We start from the raw sequence: 27,763 nt of genomic DNA, 5'->3' as shown, positions 1-27,763 counted from the left end.
GAGGATTTAAGGAAATGCCAAGTAAATATGGGAGACTCCTGATGTAAACGAGGGATTATTTCTGAGACCTTTGTGAATACCTTAATTCATAAATACTGTTTATAATTTCCCCCTTTAACCTCTAATTTATGGCTAAAATCATTACTTTTGTAGCCCTCTTCACTTATTCTTTATTTAAACACAGAGTGATACCTACGTTTTAAAAGGGAAAGAAGGATACTTACTCCATCTCAGGTATGCTGATTATCAGATGACACACACAGTCCTCAAGGCCTCTATGGTACACAGTTTTTGTTTTACTTCAATTCCAGAAAAATAAATGACCAATCAAAAAATGGGCCAAAGAACTAAACAGACATTTCTCCAAAGAAGACATACAGATGGCTAACAAACACATGAAAAGATGCTCAACATGACTCATTATCAGAGAAATGCAAATCAAAACCACAATGAGGTACCACTACAGGCCAGTCAGGATGGCTGCTATCCAAAAGTCTACTAGCAATAAATGCTGGAGAGGGTGTGGAGAAAAGGGAACCCTCTTACACTGTTGGTGGGAATGCAAACTAGTACAGCCGCTATGGAGAACAGTGTGGAGATTTCTTAAAAAACTGGAAATAGAACTTTTAATTAATTTATTTATTTTAACTGGAGGCTAATTACTTTACAATACTGTGGTAGTTTTTGCCATACACTGACATGAATCAGCCATGGGTGTAAACGGAACCTAAGGTTCGTTATAATCAGGTATGGTAAGATACACCTATTAGAGAAGTTCTTATACTCATAGATCCCTAGAAACAGGAGACGTGGCACACCATGAAGGGCTACACAGGGAAGCACTAGAGTTGCTCAGGAGGCAGAGGGGGTGAGAGGAGAAATAAGCTGAATAATTCCAATGGGCTCTAGGCTATAAGTGTGGTCCCCAGTTGTCCAGTACTTGGTTCTAGAATGCTTTAGGGCAGGTGTATAGTGTCCTGGTCTGCAGAAGTCCAATCAAAGGAGGCAGGTGGGGTAGGAACTCGGCACACCTTTCATAACAGAGAAGTGCTGGCAGACAAGTCATTTACTATCTCCAGAAATAAACTAGCTCTGAGAGGGACACTTCCTTCATGGGTTCACAAAACCCCCAAATGTCAATGCATCAAAATATAGGGGAAAAAACCCCATGACTGATACATGAAAGGGACAAGGTTGACACACTGCTTGCAGCCATAAGAGCAGCAAATTCCACCTTTCTTTCTATTCCTGCACTTCCAGGTCATTTTCTAAATCCCTTAAACTTATACCTGTTACTTCTCTTGCTTACTTTCTGAAACCCAAACTTCAGAATTTTCTCGCTAGGCCCTCTAAAGCATGACAACTCTGTTTCATGGCAAACAGACAACCATACATTCTTAAATATTGTGCCCAATTCCAATTAAAGATTGGGAGGTAAAAATCAGACCCTCCTTCATCATTCATACCAATCCGTGAGCACTCTTTTTAAGCATTATTTAAAAATCCCAGGCTCAATTTTTTCACTCCTTTTGTGACCCATGCACATCAATTGTTCTTTCCCATTGTCACCACCATCACCCAATTTTGTCTGTTTCAAGAAATCTACAACATCCTGAGCTTGTTTTTTTTTTTTTCTGAGCATCCCTTTAATTTCATGGTCTCTACTCTAAAGTAGGCCTTCTTTCACATGCATCGTTAGCTTATCATAGTATACTTAGAGCTAACATTAAAGTACTTTACATAAAATGTAAGAAGCGTGCAACAGTATAACTCCATTTCCCACACTCATCATTTGGTCTACTGCATTTATGTATTTTAAATCTATGTACATTTTATGCCCAGAGCACACTTGTAACTGTTGCAGTAAAAGTCATCATTTAAAGAAGTTAGGAGAGAAGTAAAGATAGTCTTTTATGTTCACTCACATATTACCATTTCCAGTTCTCTTCTTTCCTTCCTATAGATTTGTTTTTCCATCTGATACCACTGCCTTTCTATCTTGAAGACTTTGTCATCCCATCGTCTTCTGGTTTCCATCATTTCTAGTGAAATGTCAGCTGTAATTCATATTATTGTTCTCCCACATGAAAAAACAATTTTTTTTTCTCTTTCTCAGTGCTTTCAAAATTTTCTCTTTATTTTGGGTTTTCAACTTGTTTAGGAGAATGTGTTTAGGTGTGGTCTTCTTTGTATTTATTCAGTTTGGAGCATGCTTATCTTATTTAAATTTAAAAATGATGTTTTGTACCAAGTTTGGAAAACTTTTCAACCATTATGTTTTCAGTTAATTCTTTTATGCTCCATTCACTTATTTTTGTCCTTAGGTCCTTTTGAGACTTTTCTCTGTTCTTTATTCCTTTTTTCTTCTCTCACCCTTACCCCTCACTGACTCTAGATTTTAAAAAAAATCTATCTCCTCTTTCCTTCTCTCTTCATATTGTACCACTGCTTTTGATCTCTCTTCCAGTTTACTGACTCTTCTATCTCCAATCTGCCACTAAATCCTTCCTTTCATTTTAGATATCGTATTTTCCACTTTAGATTTTACATGTATGCATAGTTCCCATTTCACTGCTGATATTCCCCATCTATTCATTCATTGTGACAATACTTACTTTAAAACAATTTAAAATAGCTGCTTTAAACTTGCTTTCTGAAAATTCCAATATCTGTGTAATCTCAGGAACTGTTTCTTCTGAATGATTTTACTCTGAACCTTCAGTCAGTTCAGTTACCCAGTCATGTCCGACTCTTTGCGACCTCATGGAGTGGGGCATGCCAGGCTTCCCTGTCCATCACCACTCCCAGAGCCTGCTCAGACTCATGTCCATCGAGTCAGTGATGCCATCCAACCATCTCATCCTCTGTCCCCTTCTTCTTCCACTTTCCCAGCATCAGGGTCTTTTTCAATCTTTCCCAGCATCAGGGTCTTTTTCAACTCTGAACCTTAGGTCACATTTTTTCCTGTTTCCTCACATGTCTAATAATTTGTATCTCATACTTGGGACTGTGAATTTTACATAGTAGAAACTCTGGATTCTTGTTATCTTTCTCTGAGACTGTTGATTTTTATTAAATTATTTAAAGATCACTTTGCACCTGTAGACTTTGATTTTATACTATATAAGGGTATTAGTGTTTAGGTTTATGCTTAATCTTGAACAAGTCCCATAATCCTGACATGTGAACTTTACTTCTAATATATGTTTATTCTGTCATTTTTATTGGAAAACTCTGTTTATTTAGCCCTTATAACTCGGAGGAATTCTAAAATTTGTCTCATTTGAAATAGACAGTAACTAAAATCTCTGATCAGTATTTTCATCTTTTGTGCTATCTCTTTTCACTGGGTTTCCAAAATCTCCTCTGTGTGTCCATAGTCCAGGGGTAAGTCAAGGATCTGAAGTAAGTTTGCCTTCAGAGTTTGAGATCTCTTCCTATATATTCCTCCTTTCTGGTGTTATGTATGCTGTATGTATGCTTAGTCACTCTGTCATGTCTGACTCTTTGTGACTCTATGGACTGGAACCCCCCAGGCTCCTCTGTTGGGATTCTCCAAGCAAGAATACTGGAGTGGGTAGCCATGCTCTTTTCCAGGGAATCTTCCAGACCCAGGGATTGAACCTGAGTCTCCTGCACAGCAGGTGGATTCTTACCATTTGAGTCACCAAAGCCTTTCTGGTGTTAACTCCCTAAATTTCCAGGAATTCTTGAATTGATGAACTTCATCTTATGACACCTCAAGCTCAAGGAACTGTGGTTTTGCTTTCTTAGTTCCTTCCTTCCTTCTTTTCATTCTTCTTCACTTTTTAAAATTCTTACTTTTAATAATTTTATTAAATAGCTTCATAGATAAAAGCTATCTTATACATCATTCAATTCACTCATTGTAATTGTGCAATTCAATAATTTTAAATAAATTTATAAAGTTGTGCAACAACCATCACAATCTAGTTTTAGAACATTTCTGTCACCTAAAAATGACTGTGTTCATTTGTAGTTTACTCCTCCTCTGACTTTGAGTCCCAAGCAACCATTGAGCTATAACATTTTCCATCTTAAAACTGTGTTTTGCGGACATTTCATGTAAATGAATTCATGGACTATCTAGTCTTTGTTGTCTAGTTTTCATCACTTAGCAAAATGTTTTTGAAATTAATCTATGCTGTGTAAGTCAATATGTTGTTCCTTTTTATTGCTGAAAAGCATTCCATGTATGGATATACAATAGGCTATTTATTCATTCACCTGTTAAAGGACATCTTGGTTTTGTTTTGTTTTGCTTTTGGAAGCTTTTTTTCAATGTTCCTCAGATAATACTTATATAGCCCAACTGGTACTTGTAAGTCTATGGACCAGTGTTTGGGAATCATGGTGTAGAAAATCAAATTATGACATTCAGATAAGGACTCATCTTTTTAAATTTAAGAAGCATATTTTGGACACATATTTGTGTTAGATGCTGTGTTAAAGGTTAAAAAGGTGAATAAGACATGATATCCCAGCACAGTGGGAGAAATAAACCAACAAACAAAGACATGTAATGAAGTGTGAAAAATGGTGTGATAAAATTCTGGAGCCCTCATAGAGTTAAGGCTAATTCTTTATGGGAAGAGAATTACAGAAAAGTCTTATAAAGGATGTGATCCTTGAGTCTTGAAAGATGGTCTTAAAAGATGAACAAGTAATTGGTCAGTAAGATAGTGGAAATAACTTGCTTTGCCACGACAAATTCTGTTTTATTTTTAAAAGCTATGCAGATAGGTGTAAACATAGTATTGTCCAAACTGTCTTTACCTTGGAATTTTATGGAAACAAATTATTCCTGTGAGTGTCTGCTGAGATCAATGGATGGAGAAATATGGTGAAAACTTGGCAGATACTCCATTATGCCAAACTATATAAATAGTTCTCAACAGGATAAACACATAATGGAAAATAACCCATGTTCTTTTGTAGAATAGTAGACTTGGTCCAATACCTTAGGCAAATTGCTTAATCTTTCAGAGCCTCATTTTCAGCATCTGAAAAACTGAATTAAGAAATAGCTTCAAAAGTAACTGAGCAGATTAGACTTAATGTATGCAAATCAATGTATTTAGGGATTGGCACATAACAGCTTCTCAAAAAACGCGTTTTCCTTCTTTCCCTCACACATTGGCTGTTTGCCATTCTTGCACATAAGGGCTACAAGAAGTTAATGCAATCACAAGGCTTATTTGTCTTTTGATTCCTATTTCTGTTGTCTCAAGAACAGTACCTTCTTCCTAGTAACCAAGGGGTGCAATAGCTGTTTCATAATGAGGCCTTGCTTCCTTCTAAATATGCACTAATTGTCAAGGTGATGGAGGAGGTTCATTATTTAAAAGCATAATTAAAGGGCACTTCCTTTAGCTAAACTAATGAGCAGAAAGTGCAGCAATATTTGCATGTTTAGACATTAAGGATGGAAACAGATGACTCATAGGAGAATGGGAGGAAGCAGGGAAGGTAGGGCAAATTAATCTCACTGCCTAGGACCTCCAGGGTTATTGCATTGCAGGACGTCCCTGGAGGAGTGATCTTCCCTGAGAAGTCAGCTTCACTGGCTTTTCTTGTTTTATTGGATGAACAGCCCTCTTACCCCTGTACCTCAGGAGAAAGCTGATCTTTACTGCAAAAGATGCTAAAACATGATTCTTGATAAGCTGATCTTGGAATCTGTTTCTTGCTGGACATCCATGCCCTGTTCTAAACACTTAGGTATCAGCAAGATATTGATTCATTCTTCTCATGCTGTGTATTCACTAAGGTTGTAAATCCCCCCAAGTCAATACCAGTGCATTTTACCCTCTTGGCACATGTGTGTTAAGGTCATATTCAAGGTTCTTCCATTTATTAGAGGAGGGCATGGCAATCCACTACAGTATTCTTGCCTGGAGAACTCCATGGACAGAGGAGCCTGGTGGGCTGCAGCCCATGGGATTGCAAAGAGTTGGACATGACTGAAGTGGCTGAGCACATTTATTAGATAAGAGATGTGGAAAGCACCCTATTATGTCTCCTATTCTTCATCCTTAACCTGGGTGTTTTGCCTAAATTGCAAGAGTTTTGTTAGAATAAAAAAAGAAAGTGTCTGAAGCAAAGTAAGAATAGAAATAATGTTCAATCCAATTCTCTTTCTCACTATACAGCAATTTCGTGGTCATCAGTGCCTCTCTCTGCCTTGTGTCTCCTAAATGAGGGTGTTAGCATTAGAATGTGCCATTTTATATTAGGTTTCAATTATGCCAATTTCTTGTTTCCTATACTGTGGACGTGACACAGAGAGATGCTTGGGTTTGATGGCAAGGAGGAGTCTCCCTCCCCTCCCCCTGGTACCTAATCCCCAAAGCAGTCTAGAAAGATAGGAGCAAGTCACAGTCAGTGTGGTGACTGAGTCAAAGCTGCTTCCACTGGGACCACCCCAAGGCCTGAGCATCTTATTACTGAAATGGTAATTTGATTTACTAAGCATTTGTAATTATGTTGACATTGTTTTTGTCTTTTTAACAGTAAAATGAGACTGATTTTAAATATGTATTACAGGATGTCTACTGACCAGAAAATGTATTTGTTGCCTCTGGGCAGAGGTACAGGCTAAGACACAAATAATGATTTCACAGGAGCAAAAGGAATTACTGAGCAGATGCTCATCTGAGGAAAAGAGGCCAGAGAGGAGACACGTCTGCCAGCAGAGGGAGAAGGTATAGGATAATTAGCATCTTTGATTTGTTTAAATTTACCAGTGGTATAGCCTTCTACTTCAGGATGGAATAAAAGAGTGGGAGAAGCCAGGTGAGATCACAGCAGAGAAGAGAATTATAACTGAGCAGGACCCTATGAGACCTTTCTGGAACAAACTTCCCCCTCCCCACCTCCCTCAAGTCCTTTGTTTGCCTCTTATCTGAAGAAAAACTTTTGCCTCTTAGGCGTTCCCTGAGTTCCAAAGAATAAAATTAATCAGAGACATGAGAAAATGAAGAAAGGAAGGAAAACAGTCAAGCAAGACAAAATAATAGTTTAGCCATTAAACAAAGTCAAGGACCTTTAGATCCTCCTCAAGAGCCATAGATAATATTGTGAGAAATATCCCTTGAGATGTTTTCAGGTAGTGAAACCTCCACTAGGAGGAAGAAGTTAACTGTATGTTGCCCATAAGCACATGGACCCCAGACAAGTTGACACTAGGAGCCCAGTGATATTGACTCCCAATTACCTCACCACCAACTAATCAGAAAATGTCCAAAAGCTGATCAAGCACCTCATAACCCCTTTCCATCACCTTGGCTTTGAAAACGTTTCTTTGAAAGCCATCGGGGAATCCAGGTCTCTTAGGCACAAGCTGCCTGGACTCCTTGCTTGGCACCCTGCAGTGAATGCTGCACTTTCTTTCACCACAACCCAGTGTCAGTAAATTGGCTTCACTGCATGCAGACAAATGGACCCAAGTTTGGTTTGGTAACAGAATTACATTCCTGAAGCTCTTAATTCACCAAGAGTCTGGATTCTCCTTTAGCACAGGCTCTTCAGAAGAAAATTAAAGAAAATCCTTTGAGCAATAATGGAAAACCAAGAAAGCCTTGCAAAACCCCCTCTTTAAGCCATGACTCAGGATGTACTGATGAGCAAGGCTAAGGGGACCCTCAGCAGGTTTGTGGAGACTATGTCCCCAGTACAACGGATGGAATTACCTATTCGTCATCAGATCATACTGCAGGTTAGGCTTGTGATCATTTCCACTCACAGTCCTGACAGCCTTCATCTCCACCTTGCTAACCTTCCTTTCCTTCCTTTGGCTCACTTCATTTTGGTCTCTTGGTAATTTTCCCCTTTTAGTCATGGTTCTGCCTCTGAAACTCTGCAGAAGTCCCTTTCTTTCCAATAATAATAGCAGTGGCTGTTTGCTAACGGCCCACTGTAGATCAAAACTCTACCTGTGCATGCTAGCTGGCCAAATCAGAGCAGAGAGTTCATTTGGGAGCTGATTCCAGGGAGGAAGAAAGAAGAAGTTTACAGAGAATAAGACAGGGGGCACGGACAAGGTCATGGCTGTGGCTGGTGGGGTAGAGGGTTGGCTATCACTGGGACTCCTGAGAAGAGTGAAAGAGGCCACTAAGAAATGCTCCCCATCTTCACGCCTGGCTGCTCCCACGCCCTCTGAGTGAGGGGTGCTCCCAGGGCAGTAGGGCTGCTGCTTCTGGGCGGTGGTCCCTTGGAGCCAGCAGGCTTCTCTCCCCTGGAAGCAAGCCCTGTGGCACCAAGCTGAGAGCACAGCGGGGTGAGGTGTGAACTACAGTAGAGACCTTCCAGTGGAGGAGGTTTCTGTTCTTCAGGGGAATGACAGGTATTATCTAGAGGATCTCATTCAGATATCAACTCTGTCATTCTTAAGGTTCCAAGTGAGGCTCTGTCAAGAAAAGGAGGATTTTCTAAGTTTGTGTTAGCATTTTTCAGAACCAAGCATAAAGGACTCATGCTTCTTCCTTAAAGGCAGAGAGGTACCCTTCCCACTGATCATGGCTGGTGAGGTGACCTTAGGCTAGAGGAAAAATATGGCTTAGGGCAGAAGGAAAGGCTCAATCTGCCCCTTGGGGATCCTAATTCAGAGGCTTGTGAGGAAGCAGGCTTGGTGAACAGCAGGCAGTGAATGGGGGATGTTAAAGGCAGTGGTTCTTTATCCCTCCCTCCTAGGTCCATGCCTCCAAGGGGAGGGGTTCTATAGAGACCCTGGACAGAGGCCCCACACTGGGGTACAGAAGAGTCTCTGAACCTGCCTGGAAAGCTGGGCCCAGGGTCACCTCAGTAAAGTGTGGGAAGATGGGAGGTGATCTCCCAAAGGCCCATGAACAATGTATGTGTTTCCTATTGCTGCTATAAAAAAATAACCTCAGTTTTTCTGTTAAAACAACACAGATTTATTATATTACAGCTTTGGAGGTAAAAAAAAATCTGAAGTGAGTCTGTCTGGGCTTCAATCAAGGTGCCTTCTGGAGACTATAAGAGATAATCTGTTTTTGTTTTTGTTTTTTTTTTTAACCACCAGCTCATAGAAGTGGGTGCATTCCTTGGCTCATGTCACATCCTCTCTAACCCTTCTGCCTCCCTCCTGTAAGAATCCTTGTGGTTACATTGGATCCACTTGACTAACCCAAGATAATCTCCCTAGCTCAGGATCTTTAATTATGTCTATAAAGACCTTTAGCCATGAAAGGTAAAATATTCAGATTTCAGGGATTAGGAGGAGGACCACCTTTGGAGCCATTATTTTGTCTACCACAGGTAGGCACACTTACTTCACCAAGAATAAAAGATTTCTCCTTTCCCAGGAGCTTTGGATTTCTAAGCAAGTAGAATGGACTTAATGGGCAAAGGTGTTGGTCTGACAAATGTGAGTATTTGACTCAAATCCTGGCTCTGTCACTTTTTTCCAGAGGAACTTGGGCCTGTGATGTGTTCTCTCCTTTATGTGGGAGGAAAGAAGACCACTTGAGTCTAAGAGACCCTGCCCCACTCACAGCTGCCCCTTCTTCCTGGGTGTGGTGAGGGGGCCACTGGGGACAAAACATGCACCATAGGTGGCTCACTGGGGGCCCTGAGGAGCCTGGGTGAGGTGTTGTGTGATGGAGGTAACCAGTGCAGCAGAGATGGGCAGGATGAAAGGCTGCCAGGAAAGGAGCTTCGAGGGGGAGAGAACATGGCTCAGGAAATGGGTTGAAAGGATGGATTTCCAGGATGTTGGTACCGTCTCTAAAGAAAACAGAACGATTGGGATAACCATGTCGGCAGTCACTTTCCAGAGAGCAGGAGATGCGGTCACTGCACAGTCCTGACCCAAGAGGACCGAGGGCGTCTGAGGACCGTTCTCTGCCAACACCAAAAAATCACAGATGCCCCCCTCCCCAAATGTCTCTAGAAGTTCTTAGAGGTGAGAAGAGGCAGGAAGAGGGACATTGAAAAAAAGTAAGGACTTATAAAGGGAACTTATGTATTACAGAAAAATAAAGAAATAAGAATCACTGTGTTTGTGACTCTCCCCATCTCCTTATCCATTCTGAACAACCCTGCAAGTTGGCATCTTAAGGGAAGTCAATTGGGATTCTGCCTAAAGGAGAGACAAAAGAGGTTCTGGACATTCTTCCTCTCCATCTGATTAGGACACATGTTCCTAAAGGGAAGCAGGTCTCACCAAAGGCCAGTGTGCTGGCGGGGGGGGGTGGGGGGTGTTGAGTGGGGTATGTCACTGCATCAGAGGAAGCATGGCCAATGCACCCAAGAATCAGTCTTTAATTGTGGAATTTAGAGCACTGACAATGCCCAATTATTTTGCTCATTAAGACAACTGGTCTGGACTAGATTGACCATTTTCCAATTAACTCCTTGGCACTTGGCTATAATAATGATTGAACTAACTCATTTGACTTCCAGTGTGGCTGAAAGAGCAGATGTGAGTAAACTCATTCTACATCATTCAAACACACTTTCTTCACCAAGAATTAAAGATTTCTCCTCTCCCAGGAGCTTTGGATTTCTAAGCAAGTAGAATGGACTTAATGGGCAAAGACGATGGTCTGACAAATGTGAGTATTTGACTCAAATCCTGGCTCTGTCATCTTTTTCCAGAGGAACTTGGGCCTGTAACTTATTCTTTCCTTTATGTGAGAGGAAAGAAGACTACCTGGATCTAAGGGACTCTGCCCCACTCACATCTGCTCCTTCTTCCTGGGTGTGGTGAGGGGGCCACTGGGGACACAACATGCTCCCCGCCCCCCCCCCCCCACTTGACACTGGGAATCCAGCATTCTTCATGGAAGGTGGGGCATGGGAACTAGGACAGGAGGTGCTCAGAAAGGACAAATGGGCCTTATTGACGAAGATCAAACTTCTCCAACAGTCATGGTGTGGTTTTTCCTGTGTCCAAATGACAGTGGGTTTTTTGGTGACTGATCTTTTGTTTGTTTTTATCAGTGACCAGATTATAAAGTATACCATGGGAACATCTGGTTTGATGATACATTTTTAAATGAGAAAATACTCAATTTGGAAGGTTTTCTATGGCAATCTGACTCCCCATTTGTGAATGACTGGAAGTGCAGCATCAGGCTTGGATTCTTGTGTGGCCTGGATCTATGTGGTAGCTGAGTCTGAATGAGGACCCACAGTCACCCAGCCAGGCATCTGCACTCACTTCGACTTCTTCTTCTCTCCATGACTACTAGAGTTTGGGACTCTTGCAGGAGAATAATCCTCAGGTCTCTAAAACTGAGCATAATCTAGGCAGGGCTGTGGGCTCCTAAGGCAGGATCCTTTGTGTCTTTCTTCTCTCCCCCAGTGCTTGTTGCAATTTCTGGCACAGAGAAGGTGAGGTCAAACAGAATGGATTTCACTTCCTTGCGATTTTTCAGAGATGCATTTTTTTTCCCTTGTCTGAGCCTGGGGTGCCTATCCTCTTATTGCTCCATTAAGGCTGCCACTCAAGCTGTGTCTTCCAATAAGTGAATGTGCCGTCTCCCTCCAAGCACCAGTAAGTCCAAAGGGAAGATCATTAGAATTTGTGATGCTGAGTCAACCATATCCAAATAACACGGAAACTGGGAGGGCTGTAAATTAATAAACCTTTCCCATGTGAACTGGCAACTGGCCTTCTCCTCTGCTCTTGTCTGGGTTTGCACATGACTAAGTGCAGGCTTGAGGGATTTGCATTAGCAGATCATAAGTAAAAATCCCATTAAAATGACAGTCTCCTCATCGTGGATTCATTTTCAAGAAGTACACTGGATAGTTGGGGCACTTCTTGGGGTTGCCTGGTAATGGATTTACCTGGCAGCCTATATACCCTGGCAAAGGCCTTCTGAGGTGCAGGGGGAAGGGATGGGCTTTTTGGAAGCATGTAGCTCCTCTGTGACAACTACCACACTCCCTGGGCACACACTTGAAGAGCTATGTAGAAGCCAGCCCACCTATCATGCCCTTGTTTCCATGCCCACAAGCAGCATCTGTCACATGCTTAGTCTCCTGGCTGCAGAGAAAGAAAGTGAATGACCTGGCCTGTAGAAGCCAGCCCACCTATCATGCCCTTGTTTCCATGCCCACAAGCAGCATCTGTCACGTGCTTAGTCTCCTGGCTGCAGAGAAAGAAAGTGAATGACCTGGCCTGAGTTACATTTGCTTGAATGTGATATTTTATGAATGTCATACTAGCATTCCTTGCAGTTGTATCCCCCAAATTATGTTATTCTTTTGAATAACAAAATGCTTTGATTGTGGCCCATTCTTTGGGGATAAATTACTCAATATCATGCTATAAAAAGCTTCTTGATGCTTAATTCTCACCTGCTCCTCCAAACTGGGTCCTAACACCTGTTGAAACCGTACTCAAATCCCTATGTCCATGTCTTTGGAAGTAAAACTATTTTATTTTAGTCCCCCAGGTCACCTCTCAGTCTTAAAAGAATCCCTAAGGTGGGCCAGAAATTTGAATGCACATAATACATGGCTATCGTTGTTTAGTTGCTAAGTCCTGTCCAGCTCTTTTGCAACCCCATGGACTGTAACCCACCAGGCTCCTCTGTTCATGAGATTTGCCAGGCAAGAATACTGGAGTATTCTCCAGGGGATCTTCCTGACCCAGGGACTGAACCCATCTCCTGCATTGGCAGGTGAATTCTTTACTACTGAGCCACCAGGGAAGTCCACACAATACATTAGAGTGGCTTTGAAGGGTTAATGATTAGGAATTGTGAAACAAAGACTCATTGTTGAACTAACAAACTGGTGACAATTTAGACAATAAGGCATCCACAAAGCAGTGTCACCAAACTCCCAGGTCCCTGAAAAATACAGATAAAGGTCTGACACACATTCCTAAGTTGTTTTACAGGTTACAGACGCTCATCAGATGAAAGTTGCTGACTAAAAGCAGAGAGACTCCAGACAGGTTGAAACCAGATTGGTAATGCTTAAAACTTCACCTTGATGCCAATCAATTAGAACTATGCATGAGCTGATCATGTACTCTGAGGCCCACTCCCTCACACCACCTTTAAAATACTCTTCCCTGAAAGCCATGGGGAGTTCACAGTTTTTTGAGCATGAGCTGCCCATTCTTGTTGCTTGGAGCCTTAGAATAAATGCTGTACTTTCTTTCACCATAACCTGTGTCAGTTGGACGAATGGACCCAAGTCCAGGTTCAGTAACACTGTCAACGTCTTCCCCTTCCACCGTGTCCTTGTGCCCTGACACACAGAAAGCTTACAGTCCCCTGAAGACAACCCTCCTTCTCATTCCCTCCTGGCTTGGCTACCTGGCTCTACCTCCTCTGAACCCTTCCATCCCTCCCAGAAGCTTTCCCAGGCCCTTATACCCAGGGACATGTCAGGATCCTTCAGACTCTTCTCCACAGACTCCCCCTACCTGGTTCCCTGCCTTCTTCACATATCACATAGGATTGTACACTGTCTGTTTATGTGTTTGTCTGCCCCGTTGTCATGGATACTTTCAGAGAGCAGAGGCTTTACTTCAGCTGATCTCTGGTACCTAACAAAGAGTTTGGCACAAAGTTTATGCTCAGAATAAATGAGGTCTCATCAGGCAGTAGGACATTTATTATGCTTTTAGAACCCCTAAGGTGGGCCAGCAATTTGAATATACACAGCACATTAGACTGGCTTGAGCCTTTTCCACTCAAGGCCAGAAAGTTTTATAACAGTTACAGAACCACTGGGGGTAAAATCAGTGAGATCTTTGAAATAGTAAATTTATCAAGATCAAAGCTGAACCTTTGAGATCCAGAGAGTTAAAAAGGGCAAAATTTTAGAATTTTAAAATGTTCCATAAAAATGGATCAAAAGATCAATTAATCACCAGGAGGTTTTAAAAGATCTTGATTTTTCTTCTCTACTTCCCTCTCTTCCTCCCTCATTTTGTCTCTCCTTTCTTTTGATCTCAACATCCATTCATTTTTATGCAAACATTTACTGGACACCAACTGTGTGCTCAGGGCTACAATCTGTACTGAGAATTTGGAGAGAGTAGGACACAGACCTGCCCTCCAGGATCTCAGCACAAAGTGGGAAAAAAGGCAGGACAAATAAATGGGTAACTAAGGTAGAGTAAGTATTGGGATGGATTCTGCATGGAGTCTGGAGAGCATTGGGAAGAGGCAAGCTATACAAGAGGTGACCCAGAATGACTTCCTGAGGGAGGTACTTTATCAGATATACACAGTTTGGCATCAAATGACTTACATCCAAGAAACTTCGGTTATGTTTCTGTCTACAGAAAGAAGCTAGAGAGCTAAATAGTGGACAGAGGAATCTGGGCTGGTCTGTATATACCACTGGATTGCTAGTATGAGTATGGTGGAGGTTCCCTATTCCCACCTACCGTAGCTCCTCTCAGGGTGTGGGCAACTGTTCAAGTGAGCTGGGGCTTCTGATAATCAACAGGCAGGCTTTACATTTTTTTATGTTAATTTCTTTAGTAGAAGAATGCTATAGCTAAATTGTTGTTTGTTGTTTTTGTTTAGTCACTAAGTTGTGTCTGACTCTTTTGCAACCCCATGGACTGGAGCCCACCAGGCTCCTCTGTCCATTGGATTCTCCAAGCAAGAATACTGGAATAGGTTGCCATTTCCTTCTGCAGAGGATATTCCCAACCCAGGGATTGAAATCACGTTTCCTGCATTGGCAGGTGGATTCTTTACCACTGAGCCACCAGGGAAGCTCCATAAGCTAAACTGTGTCCCTGCAAATTCATATGTTGAAGCTCTAACCCCAAACATGGCTGTATTGGGAGAAAGGGTCTAATTTTCATTAGGAGTAATGAAGGTTAAATGAGGTCATAAGGGTAGGACTCTAGTCCAATAGGGTTCCTGCCTGATAAGGAGAAGGAAAGGTACCCAAGCTCTCTCCACCATGTGAGAACCCAGTGAGAAGGCTGCTGTCTGCAGCTAGGAAGAGGGTCCTCATGGGGGAACAGAACTGGCTAGCACCTTGATCTTGGACTTTCCAGCCTCAAGAACTGTTGAGAAATAAACCTCTGTTGTTCAGGCCAGCCAGGCTATGGTATTTGGTTATGGCAACCCAAGCTGACTAAGACAAGGAAGACAGAGCTTGAGCAAAGTGAAGATTTGACAGTTTCATAGGGTTTCATCAGGATAAACATTTTGCATAATTCCAATCTCCAGATAAAAATTATTTGAAATTTAAAAATGTAAACATTTTGCATTTTAATGAGCATGCTCACCAAAGAGCATTAGAGCATACGGAAAAAGCAGGTCCTAGCCATGTTTATTGTGTGACCTTGGCCAAGTTGCTGGATCATGGTCTCCTGCCCCATATTATCCACCCAGCAGGACTTGGGGAGAGAAGAGAATGAGCTATGCACACACAGTACCTGGCACAGAGCAGGCACACATGAATGGTAGTAAATGAGACCAGAGAAGTTTGGAAGATATTCAGTGGCTCTCAGCTCCTCCTTAAAATCATCAGTTTGGGAAAAGATTTCAGAATTCCTAGATTCACTATAGGGCTCCCCTGTGGCTCAGATGATAAGAAATCCACCTGCAATGCAGGAGACCTGGGTTCGATCCCTGAGTCGGGAAGATCCCCTGGAGAAGGGAATACTCGCTCCAGTATTCTCGCCAGAATTCCTTCCGCACCTAGTTTAAATTCCAAAGCCTATGACTTTCATTTGCCTATAACAGTGCTTTTCAATCCCATCTTAGGAAATACTGAAGGGCATCTATAATGATCTCAGCCAGTTAGAAATGTTTTTGTTAAAACCCCTCACAATACGGAATTTATTCTAATACACCTCAATTCATATTATGTATTTATAAAAACATCCCATAAAAATCATATGGCATTTTAGAAGGTAGCCAAGAGGTTGCTGGGAAATCAGATAAGCAATGTCAAGATAGTGTAATTTCTGTAAGACCCAGAATTCCTAATTCAGAAGAACATATATTAATCCAAACGCCATATTTCCAAAACCCCAGGGTCCAGCAGGATGGGATTTATTGAGAATGGATTAGGCAGTTGCCCCAGGGCTCCCTCAAACATCTTTCCCATCAGCCTGGCATCCTTGACCTTGTCACACTGCCTGATGTCCCACCATTGAGACATTCCCTGAGATTAATGAATCTCTCTCCTAAAGAGCATATGTCAGTGCATATAGAGGAAGAGTGGTAGCAATCATTCTCATCTCGGTGGAAATGAGTTCCTTCTGGCATGCTTTCCAGTGACACACTCTGAGATCAGCCCCACTGGGTGCCTGGGGCTTCAGCAGTAAAGGGAGTGGGGAGTGGTAGACACAGGTAATAAGGAAAGAGAAGGGAAAGGATTATGAAACATTCCGTCCCAAGCATGCTGAGGCAGGTGGCATCCACCTGGAGGGAGAAAAGAAGGTTGAGGGCCCCAGAAGCTCTCAGAATATGGGTTGGGCAGAAAGAAAGCAAACAAGAGATGAAGTAGAATGAGCATCATTTCATCTGCTTCATTAAGCAGCACCCATGCTATGACCCTCTTCTCTGCTGACCACCACGCTCCCTCTTGACAATATAAAACCATTGAACAAAAATTTACAACTCCCTCCCCCCCCCCCGCCTCCCGCCCAATCTAAGCAGAGGGCAACTCTAGGTTTGCTGCACTGACACTTCTTCAGCAACATGGCCCCCCAGAGAAATGCCACCTCCACAATCTCATCACTGCACGGCCCTCAGAAACAGACACTTCAAAGCATCTCATTCCAACCAGACACTTCATATGTCATTGACAAGTACGACACAGCGGCCCTTGTGATCACAAGTCAGGAGTCAGAGATTTTCCTGCTTCAGAAGAGAACATGCACTGCTCACAGAGCACTGCGTCACTGATGACTTCAAAGTCCTCAGGTCCCTGCTCTCAACCTGTGTCACTAAAGGCAAGGCTGCACCGTCACCCAAAGGAGAGCATCAAAGAGGAGACACAGAGCATTTATGACAAAAAGATGTGCTAACAAAGATCAGAAACCGGGCCTAGAGATCAAGAGGATCAGCTTCCAGGAGCTCCACAGGGAGCAAGCCGACAAGATGCACACTGGCAAGTCCACTGATGGGTGAAGGTCCCAGCCGGGAAGGGTGGTCCTCCCCACTTCCTACTGGCCTTTAAGGCGGCAGTTTCCATCCTGACTTCAAGATGTTGTGTGTCTCCCAGAGTTGCTGCTGCTGCTACTGCTGCTAAGTCGCTTCAGTCGTGTCCGACTCTGTGCGACGCCATAGACGGCAGCCCACCAGGCTCCCCCGTCCCTGGGATTCTTCAGGCAAGAACACTGGAGTGGGTTGCCATTTCCTTCTCCAATGCATGAAAGTGAAAAGCGAAAGTGAGGTCACTCAGTCGTGTCCAACTCCTAGCGACCCCATGGACTGCAGCCCACCAGGCTCCTCCGTCCATGGGATTTTCCAGGCAAGAGTACTGGAGTGGGGTGCCATTGCCTTCTCCGCTCCCAGAGTTGATTTTCCTCCAAATCAGCAAGTGACCAGAACCGTGAGATACCTACCCATTGCCATCATCCCTGGACCACATCAACCATCCCGGCAGAGGGGTGGGGGTGGGGGGGCAGGCGCGAGGGGAGCCCCATACCTGGTCCAGCTTCCAGTGGAACTCCGCGGGGCGGAAGGTGTCTGCCTGGTCAAAGTCCTTGCGCAAGAGGAAGACGAGGCGGCAGTTGTGCACGTACAGCGCGTAGTGATGCCGGTTCATCTCTGAAAAGCAGAAGGAGGGTGTGAGCGGCGCCGGAATCCCCAAGCCCATCAGCCCTGGAGGCGTCTTCCCGGTTCATCACTTCGCACAATCCCAGAAAACAAAGAAATGGGCATTCTAGCCTTTTCTTTTCCAACTGATCTAGAACACACGTGTGGAGCTCTCTGAAATGGAAGAGGTAGATTCCAGAAAGCCCACAAGAAACTTCTGCCGAGAAGCCATCTGGGCCTTAAATACCCACATTTACTGCATTAGCACCTGGATAAAATTACATATGTTCACAAGCTCTCTCTTTTTTGTACATAGACTTTTGGGAGTGCCAAGGACACTCTCTGACAATCACATCAGCCACTCTCGGTGCCTTTAACACAGCTGGATCCTCCCAGAGTTCTGGGCTCTTATTTTATTTCATCAGGCTTGACAGCAGTAACCACAGCGCACACCTTCATTTCTGTGTGAAGTTAAGGAGAGCTGCCTCTCCTCTGGCTGCTGAGAGGAGGGGGCAGGTCAATTTTCCAGCTCTAGACACAGTTCCCTGAATTTCCAAAGCAATGAATAAATACCTTTTTCCCCATACACAGACAACAGATGGGACTTTCTCTTCCCTACTAAAACTTCCTTTTCTGCTTAAAAAAAAAAATCAACTGGGCCCCAGCCATGATATCCTGTAGTCACAATATAACAACCATTGGGAGGGGAAGAGCTGTTCTTTGACCAATACTCAGAGAACTCACACTGTACTACAAAGAATCACAGAAGTCAAGTATGATGCACATGTTCTGTAAGTATTGGGCAAATGAGCAGATACAGCAAGAAGGGCATGGGCCCTGGATTCAGATAGACTTGGAGTGAAGCCATACCTCTGGATGATGCTGGAAAAGTAATTTAACCTCTTAAAGGCTTGATTTCCTTAGCTGTATCATGACAGGGGTGCTGGATTATCCTAATGTGTCATGAGAATAGGATGTTAGGATTGATTTTTGCACATCCTGTACACACCTTGCTTATGGAGGTATAAGTGGGAGGAATCAACACCAAATCCCACTTCTAGGCATGGGCTCTGAGTTGGTTTAAGCCAAAGGGGTTCATGAAACACCCCCCGCCACAGTGTTTGGTTCAGAACCCAGGTCCACATCCAGTATTGCAGACCATTCTCCTGGCCATGGGGCTTCTGTCAGGAAAGTGACTTGAGTCAGGCCAGTGATTCTGGAGCTGTTATAAGTAGTCTAGGAAAGAACTGTCTCCCTCTTTTAGCAGCTAGCAAGAAGAGACTCCCATCTCTTTCAAGAAGTTGCAGTATATAAGGGAGGCTTGGAGCTGCTGCAGCCATGTTTGCTAAGATGAAATTGATACATATAAGGTGGCAGATCTGAAAAATTGTAGAGAAAAGAAGCCAGGACCTTGATCACACTTTATCAGAAGCTGTCTGTCTTAGCTCTAGCCACTTTTAGTTACAAGAACCCCACATTCCCTTTATAATTTTGATTTTTAATCATTCAATATCAGTTTGCTCTGTATTTCCCATTCCTTGTAACTGAAAGCATCTTAATTGATACAATGAGGAAATGTGTATAAACCATCTGCCCAGAACAGATGTTCAATGGCTGTTGGTTATTATAAGGACTACTACACTGCCTCGTGACCATGACAACATAACAGAGTAGTGTCAGATGCTGTTTTCACGAAAGCATTACCGTTCTTCAAGATGCAACCAAAAGATGGACAGAAGGAGAATGGTCAGTTGCCAAGTGTGGCAGTATTGGTCAAGGCCAAAATTCAGGTGACTGCTTGGTCTTTACATTGATGAAATACCCAAGGCCTGCTTATAGGAATTTTACTAACCAGTTCTTGTCTCCCACACTATTGCCTAACTGATTTCCTATAGTTTCTATAGATAACTGTCAGGAAGATACAGAAAGATTTCTCCCCTTTAGCTTCATTTGGTATCAGGAGAGGTTGTGGTGAAGAGGTAAAAGAAGAATGAAAGGCCAGACCTCATGGGAGGTTTACAGCATCTCTTGGCCTCCCTCCCCCGCCCTCTGTTAGCTGGATCCCTGGAGTCACCACCCCCACCAGGGATAACTGGTTCCTCAATGACATGAGGAACATCAGTGACATGATACACTCAGAATTCAGCTCCTCTTTTGCTGTCCTTCAGTGCTCTCCCTAGCAGCCCCCCTCCTTTTCCTTGCCCATATGTCTGGCATATCTTAAAGTCTTCTGGCCACTGTCAGATATTAAAATAGTCCAGAAAGGTTCTGTCCAAATCAAATACCAGAGTGTCATTCATTAAAAGATCTTCCCCACTCAGCCTTGTCTGTGGCTCGTTGGCCACCAGTGGGGAAAGGACTTTTCTTGTCCCACTGCCTCCTCCCCCAAACTCCTCCCAGCTCCAGTCTTGGTCAGGGGCAGGGAAGGCAGATAAGGAGGAGAGACGTGGAGTCCCTTTAAAGAGGCAGTGGACTTTGTCATTTTCCCAGGGATGTCCAGTGTCCTCTGTCATGTGGGTCTACATGTGGGTTCCTTCATGGGTGCATTGGCTGGTTTTTGGAGAGGCTTTGCAGGGACCACCTGTAGCCATGAAACTGGGTATGGGCCCTGGTTAAAAAATGTTTTCAGCCCTTCTCCCCCCACTGTCCCTTCAATCTCCATGCCCTCAGTAAGAAAGGGCCTGTTACGACCTTCACACAGGAGTTGATCTGATACATGACACAGTCCCAATCTGGACAGCAGGGACATTCACACCACTTCCAGCCAACTTTGTTGGCTCTTACCTCTCCATTTGGAGAAGAAAATGGCAACTCACTCCGGTATTCTTGCCTAGAGAATCTCATGGACAGAGGAGCCTGGCAGGCTACAGTCCATGTGGTCGCAAGAATCAGATGCGACTTAGCAACAAAACCATCGCCACCACCACCTCTCCATTACTTCTCTAAGTCATTCTTTTCATGATTCCTTTGATGATTTTCGTGACACCTTTCCTGATCTTGGCACCTGCCCTTGGTTACTTATCCCTGCCCCTTGTCAATCTGCTTCTCCTACTGGAGTCCCACTTCCTGGCACTCAGCCCTCTTGGCTCCAGTCTCAACCATTTCTGGATGTCCGTTTGGTTCCCAAGAATACGAATAAAAACACTGATGTTCTGCTAAATTGTAGTAGGGCAGCCCTTCCCCCTGATGCTCATCTCTCCTCACTGCTCCCCACTCAGAGGCAGCCCCCATTAGCCTCTTGCCTTCAGATCATCTGGGCAAGAGTCAGAGCCAGGTACACCTTTCCTGTACCCTAAACTCCTAGGACACGAGTCACACTTGCCCAGAGCTCCCCTGGGCTCTGCTCCAACAGCAGGCTGGAACAGATGTAAGAGTGTTTGCAGCTCAGCCAACAGGCAGGTGGGAATGAGATTCCCACCTCCTCTCTACTTTAGACAACCTTGGTCCCTCTGAGAGGTTTTCTTGGCATCTCTGGACATGTGAGCATCCCTTCCTTGTCCAGCAGGCTGAGGGACCATCCTAGGACTCTCTACTAGGCTAGTACCTCTGCCCCCATCACTTGGCGATTTCTGGACTGGTTGGCCCCTCTGTATTGGAAAGCCCTGTATGAAAGTAGCTGGCACTGCAAGTGGCACATCATATTCAAATGAAACTCAGAGGCAGCAAGAGGGCTGATGCCAGGAAGAAAGGGTCCCACAGGAGGAGCGGGTGTATAGGGGGAGAGGAGTTTCTAAGAGAGGCCAGGAAAGGACATTGCTCACACCAGGAATGGAGAAATAGGGTTAACAAAGGTGGGGTTGGAGGGAGCACAAGTGCCCCTCACAATACCATGTGGTAGAGCCATTGCTATGTGTTCACCTAACCTTGTATCCTTGCTCTTAGAGACATAGCTTAAGTCATATCGCTGCTTCTCTCATGGTCAGATGGAACACTGAGATCAAATTCTCACCAGAAAACTGTGAGTATGTGGCTTGCTGGTCTAGCTAATAAAACCCTTCTGTGTTCAACCCTCTAGTCCAACTTTCTGTTCCATGGTTGAAAATGGCAGTGACAAATGATGGAAGGATCTTGAGTCCCCGAATGTCTGGGCAAAGCTGAGCCTCACCCCGCAGCTCCATCTCGGGCTGCTGGTCAGTGACAGGAGGGAAAACTAATGAAAGGTGTTAGTCACCGTGAGGCTTCTTGGTGGTTGTGCTGAGAGTGGTTTTCTTTCTTTTATAAAACTGCAATTAACCCTTGATGACTAATCAGTTCTGTTATCCAACTATTAATAAACTACTTCATCATAGGCTAGCACTGGTGAGTTTTACTTAGTGGGTAAGACAGAAACTAGTGCAATTTTCATGAAGGGCAATTTTGTAATTTGTATCAACAGCCTTTCTAACATTTATTGGGTTGACCAAAAAGTTTGTTTGGTTTTTTTCCATGACATCTTATGGGGAAATCCAAATGAACTTTTTGGCCAACACAATATATTCTTTAACTCAATAATTCAGCTTCTGGTCAGGAAATAATCAGAACTATCCATACAGGTATATACAAGAATGCTTATTATGTATTGCAATAATGCCTATTACAACATTATTTCAGTTGCATTTAAAAGGAAACAATCTAAATGTCTAACAAAAGGGAGCCAGTTAAATGAAGTATAATAAAGCCTCAGGACTGTCATGTAATTCATATTTGTAAAGAATATTTTATCACATAGAGAAATGACCTGGATACATGTAATGCTATTTAAGAGAGACATAATAGTATCAGAGGTATTATAAAAATAGATTGAAAAATGTAAGAATACTCTATATATACATAGAAATAAAAATAAGATTTCATTTCATAGTGAAATATGCCAACTCTTGTCAGAAAATACCTCCAATTATTAGAATTTTAGGTGACATATATTTTTTCTGCTTTTCTGTGATTTTTAGGTTACCTGCTATAAACATGTGTTGCTTTTATAACTTGACAATTCTTTTCCTGATACATAAAAGCCCTAATGAAGCTTTAGTTGATCCTGACAAATGTTTTAATTTAGGGCAGGAGATATATATAGGTTTATTTTCAAGTCAGAGAAATGAGAAAATCTTCCCCATTTTTTGTGTGCCAGTGTTGAGCGGATTGGCCCAGTGTTATTTCATGCTGAGGCCAAAGCTGAGCAGCGCCATAACTTGCTGGTTGAAGGGGCTGAAATGCCTACTGGGGGTGCTACTCTGATGAAAGTGAGGCATCATCATCTAATGCAAAGTTTTCAGCCATGGCTGCACGAAAGAATCCCCCAGATGCTGACTCACTGAGCCGGGGCAGGGCCCTGGCATTAGGTATTTTTACAGGGTCACCAGGTTATTCCAGTGCATAGTAGGGTTGAGAGCTGCTGTTCCAATCGCATGGTCCTGAAACATGAAATCAGTCCTGAATATTCATTGGAAGGACCGATGCTGAAGCTGAAACTCCAATACTTTGGCCATCTGATGTGAAGAACTGACTCATTGGAAAAGACCCTGATGCTGGGGAAGATTGAAGGCAGGAGAAGGGGATGACAGAGGATGAGATGGTTGGATGGCATCACCGACTCATTGGAAGTGAGTTTGAGTAAACTCTGGGAGTTGGTGATGGACATGGAGGCCTGGCGTGCTGCAGTCCATGGGGTTGCAATGAGTTGGATATGACTGAGGGACTGAACTGAGCTGAAACCTGAGCCAGAGGAACTAGGGCCAAGCCTGTTTCTTTGGCAGTCAATTGTGTTATCTTAGGTTAGTTGCTCAACCTTTCATATTCCAATTTCCTTCTCTGGAAGCCTGAAGGTCTCTATCTGCCTGACCTGCCTCTCAAGGGCATTTGATACATTTTAGAAATGACTCCATGTGTGTGGCCACTAACCTTAGCTGGGGATGCTTTGCATTTGGGCTCCTGGGTTCATGATGGAAGCACCCTGCCAGGCACTGCAAAGATGGGGCCACAGGGTGGTTCCTAGGGTCCTGGGCTGAGCGCTGAACCCAGTCCCAATCCCCCATGGCACCTTAAGCAGGTCTGTGGGGCCCTTCCTAGAGAAAGATCCTAGGAAAACCAATCCTTGGCCCTGGCTCTGACACCATATGCCTAGAAAAATGGGCAACTTCCTTTGTCTCAGTTTCTACATCCAAAAAACACTTTAACATGTATTGAAAAGATTAGGTGAAATAGGAAATGTGGGGTTCTCATAATAATAGAATGTGGAATAAAACCAGAAATAGTAGTGACAATGACAACCACATTGAGTAAATTGGCACTGATTTTATGTCTGGATCTGCTAAGTGATTTCATACATTATCTCATGTTTATCTCCCCCATTTTACATATGGGGAAACTGAACTGAAGCTGAGTAGCAAGCCCTCAAAGGTCATGTGTTAAATAGTGGGAAAGCTTCCATGTGAACTGTGGCTGTCCAGCGGCAGAGCTGAGCATGCAGACTTCCTTCTCTCCTGTCTTCTCACTGCACCATGGGCTGCTGTTATTTATTTGAAGTATTTTAACAAGAGTAGCATTTGAAATGGAAAACTGTGGGCGTCAAATTTTCATGAGATATCAGAGTATTTGTGTGTGTTTGTCTTTACATGTGGGGTGTGATGAGCAGAACATGGGGTTGGAGTTAGCCGGAGCTAAGCTTACCTTCCAGTTCTGATACCTACTGGCTGTATAATTTGGGATAAGCTACTTAACCTCTCAGGGATGTTTCCTTATCCTTAAAACTGAAAACACAATATTGCTTTTATAAAATCAATTGTAGAGATGTGAGACACTGTTTGGAACAGGAAGAGCTAACACAGATTGCACTTCCTGTGTGCCAGGTACTGTTCTAAAGCTCTATACGTACATCAAGTCACTTAATTCTGATAAAAAACCTTATGAGGTAGATAATACTATTAATAAAATGCATGTTTTATAGACTGGGAAATTGAGGCCCAGAGAGGTTAAACAACTTGCTCAAGATTACACAGCCGATAAGTGGTGGAGCATTTTTGACCACCAAGCTGTGAATCTCCTTACACACACTTAGCATACTGAAAAATAGCTAAGAAGACTTAGCTATCATTATTATGCACAGCAGTGATTTTCAACTACTGTTGTAAGTTAGCAGGACCCTTTCATTGAAAATTATCGTAATGGAAATATGCCTATATATAATACAGCGAAGGTGGAGCTGCTTTGCTTGAAGTCAAGATGAAATCCCCTCCCTCAGCCCTAGTCCCTGGTACAGCAGCCCTAAGTTACATCTGGGGAGGCTGAGGTTCTGAAGAACCCAGTCTGAAAACCACCAATGCCAACTTTTCAATTCTTTGGTGTCTGTACCCTACCTCCCATTTGTGGTCTTGCCCTACCCCAAGCCTGGGAAGTCAGCAGGCAGAAAACCAGAGACCAGATTGTTTTCCCAGGTCTCCTCTCATGCTCCTGTTTTTCTCCCACACTCTTGGTGGCCGTGGCCGTGCCTGACCAGCTGGGACATAACAGGCAGCTGCTAGGAAAGCTGGATGCGAGGCTCACCGGTTTTATCTGAGTTGCAGAGGATGGTTTCCTTCTCGGCTCTCACACCAGGGCTGGGGCCGTGCTTCATCCACATGGTGATGGTGAACTGGTCGGTCAGGTTCTTGGGCACAACTCCGTCAGGGATCTTGGCACCCTGCCTGCCATCGAACTTGAAGATCATTTCACTGCTGTCCACCAGCAGTCCTGTGGTCCAGTTGGTGGCAGCACTGGGGGATGGCAAGAGGTCAATGATGCCAGAGGAAGCTCCTACAGGGGGTGGGGACAGAGAGAACAAAGGGTCATGCCTCCCAGGCCAGGTGTCCTCATGTTCTGTTTTCTGCTCTCAGGGTCACAATGAACTAATCTGCGTACTCACCCAGAACTAAGAGCTCCGCCCTGAGCTGGGTGACTTGGGAAAAGAAGGGTTAAATGCCATCCTTGCCCAAGTTGCCTATGGTGGCTTGGGGAGGCATCAGTAACTTACAGACAAAAATATTCCATGTGAGAAAACAGAGTGCAATTAACCATTATACAAGGGAAAAAGTGCTGAAGGATTTAGAGAAATGAGATTACCCTGGGGGCTTTGATAAGCAGGCAAGGTTCCTGGAGAAGGCCAGGGCTTGATTCCAATCAATTGATTCATTCACACACTTATCCATTCATTAACCTGTCAGCCATTTATTGAGCACCGACCAGGTGCCAAGACCCCTCCCGGGTGCTGGCAAAGTAAAAGTGAATCAGCGCAGTCCCTGACCTGGAGGAGCTTGGTCCCCACAAATTGAAGGACACCTGGGATGCAGTGAGACCAGGGCTGTGATGGGGAAAGTCCTAGGTCCTGACCTGGAGGAGCTCGGTCCCCACAAATTGATGGACACCTGGGATGCAGGGAGACCAGGGTTGTGATAGAGGACACACAACCTGATTCCAAGAGGAGTGTGAATCACTCTGCACTCATCACACTTTTTTCCAATCATTTGTTTAGGCCAAATGGTACAGTGGTTGAGAACATGGGTTCTGAAGTTGGCAGAACTTAAATCTGATGCCTGGTGGTGGCCTGACTTTTGAGCCTCGTGACTGTGAGCAGAGACGTCAACTCTCGGACCCTCCGCCCCCTTCTCTGCCACCTGCCCTCCCAAGTGTTGTGTGGACCGGATGAGAGACGGCATCCTGGCTTGGGCGGTGTGCTTGGCACACCACGAATGGAGCTCACTCTAGTTAGCTATAACTCCATCATTTTTATTAGAGTTACTGTGATTTCTGCTACCACTACGATTCCAGGCTAAGGATAACCTGAGGCAGTGGGAGTGCTATAGGCGGATTTGTGTTTTGGAAGAATTACACCAACAGCTTTGTGGAGGGTGGGGCTGAGTGAGCCAGAGGAGGTGGCCCAGAAGGTAGGATGGCACAGCCAGGAGAGTAACTGGGCTGCCGTGGCCTTTTCATTGAAGCTCAGGTGCTGCCAGCAGTGTTCTTGGCATCCTTATGCTCTAGAGAGGAGCAGAGCTCAGCTACTCAGGGGATGAGGAAGGTTGAGGTCTTCCTAATACCAGGGAACAAGAACCAGGGAGTCCAAGGTATGCCTGGTGCAGGGGACCAGGTGTGTGGGGCTCCCTCGGCACAGTACCGACCAGGCGGTCATAAATGGATTTAATGGACAGCGGTTATGTGTATATAACCTGCCATTTGTCAGGGATCGCTGGACTTCTGAATTCTGTATATCAGAGACTTATCTCACCTGGGGACTGTGTTCCAGCCTCGGCCACCACAAACACCCCCTAGAATTGAAATGACCCTTGAAAATTCCTCAGAAAGGTGCTATATTAGAAACCAATGTACTTTGAAAATGTTTCACCCAGCCAGTTTTCCCTCTAGCCTTGGAACCTATTGGTTTGCAATTGAAGGCTGGCTGCGTGAAACATTTGTATCCTGAGAGCCAGCTGCTCTGCTTAGCTGGTGAGAAGCTCACCTTGGGAAAGGCCTCTGGGGAACTACAGCGTCTGAGATGTAGAGGGTGGCGATTCCAGTCTCTTAATTCACAATCACCCTGTAGCTAGCTTATCAAGGGAAATTGTGGGCAGCGTTGACTGTGTTATTAACAAGCATGTTTCTTAGGGCTTTTGCCTGGTAGCATGCCTGACACATAGTAGGTGCTCCATTAATGTTTATAACTGCCTTTCCTTCTGCAGAGTACCTCCGTGAGATGCTTCTGGCCCCTACTCAATACCCACTGAGCTTATTCTCCCAGCCTTTAGTCCATACCCTGCATCTCTCATCAATATGTACTTGGGATTTCCATGGTGGTCCAGAGGCTAAGACTCGATGATCACAATGCAAGGGGACCAGGGTTCAATCCCTGGTCAGGGGACTAGATCCCACATGCCACAACTAAACTTGCATGACATAACTAAGACCTGGCACAGCCAAGTAAATAAATATTAAAAAATAAATTTTACTCCTAGAGCCTTATGTGATATCCATTTTACTTATCTGATAAGCTAGTTCACACTAACATT

The 27,763-nt window shown here is 44.0% G+C and overlaps 1 protein-coding gene across 2 annotated transcripts in view; it reads right to left on the bottom strand.

Annotated features, from left to right (window-relative positions):
* CLSTN2 (calsyntenin 2) overlaps positions 1–27,763 on the bottom strand; it is a 728,241-nt gene that overhangs the window by 90,648 nt on the left and 609,830 nt on the right. For both annotated transcript variants that reach the window (XM_043874074.1, XM_043874073.1), the window contains exons 7-8: positions 25,269–25,517; positions 17,641–17,762 (exon numbers count right to left, since the gene is read on the bottom strand). In XM_043874074.1, the coding sequence (XP_043730009.1) occupies positions 17,641–17,762; positions 25,269–25,517 (371 nt within the window). The remainder of the gene's footprint in view (positions 1–17,640; positions 17,763–25,268; positions 25,518–27,763) is intronic.

The sequence above is a fragment of the Cervus elaphus genome, chromosome 19 (genome assembly GCF_910594005.1).
Source record: "Cervus elaphus chromosome 19, mCerEla1.1, whole genome shotgun sequence".
NCBI classification, from domain to species: domain Eukaryota; kingdom Metazoa; phylum Chordata; class Mammalia; order Artiodactyla; family Cervidae; genus Cervus; species Cervus elaphus.
This window is presented reverse-complemented; position numbering and strand designations above follow the sequence as displayed.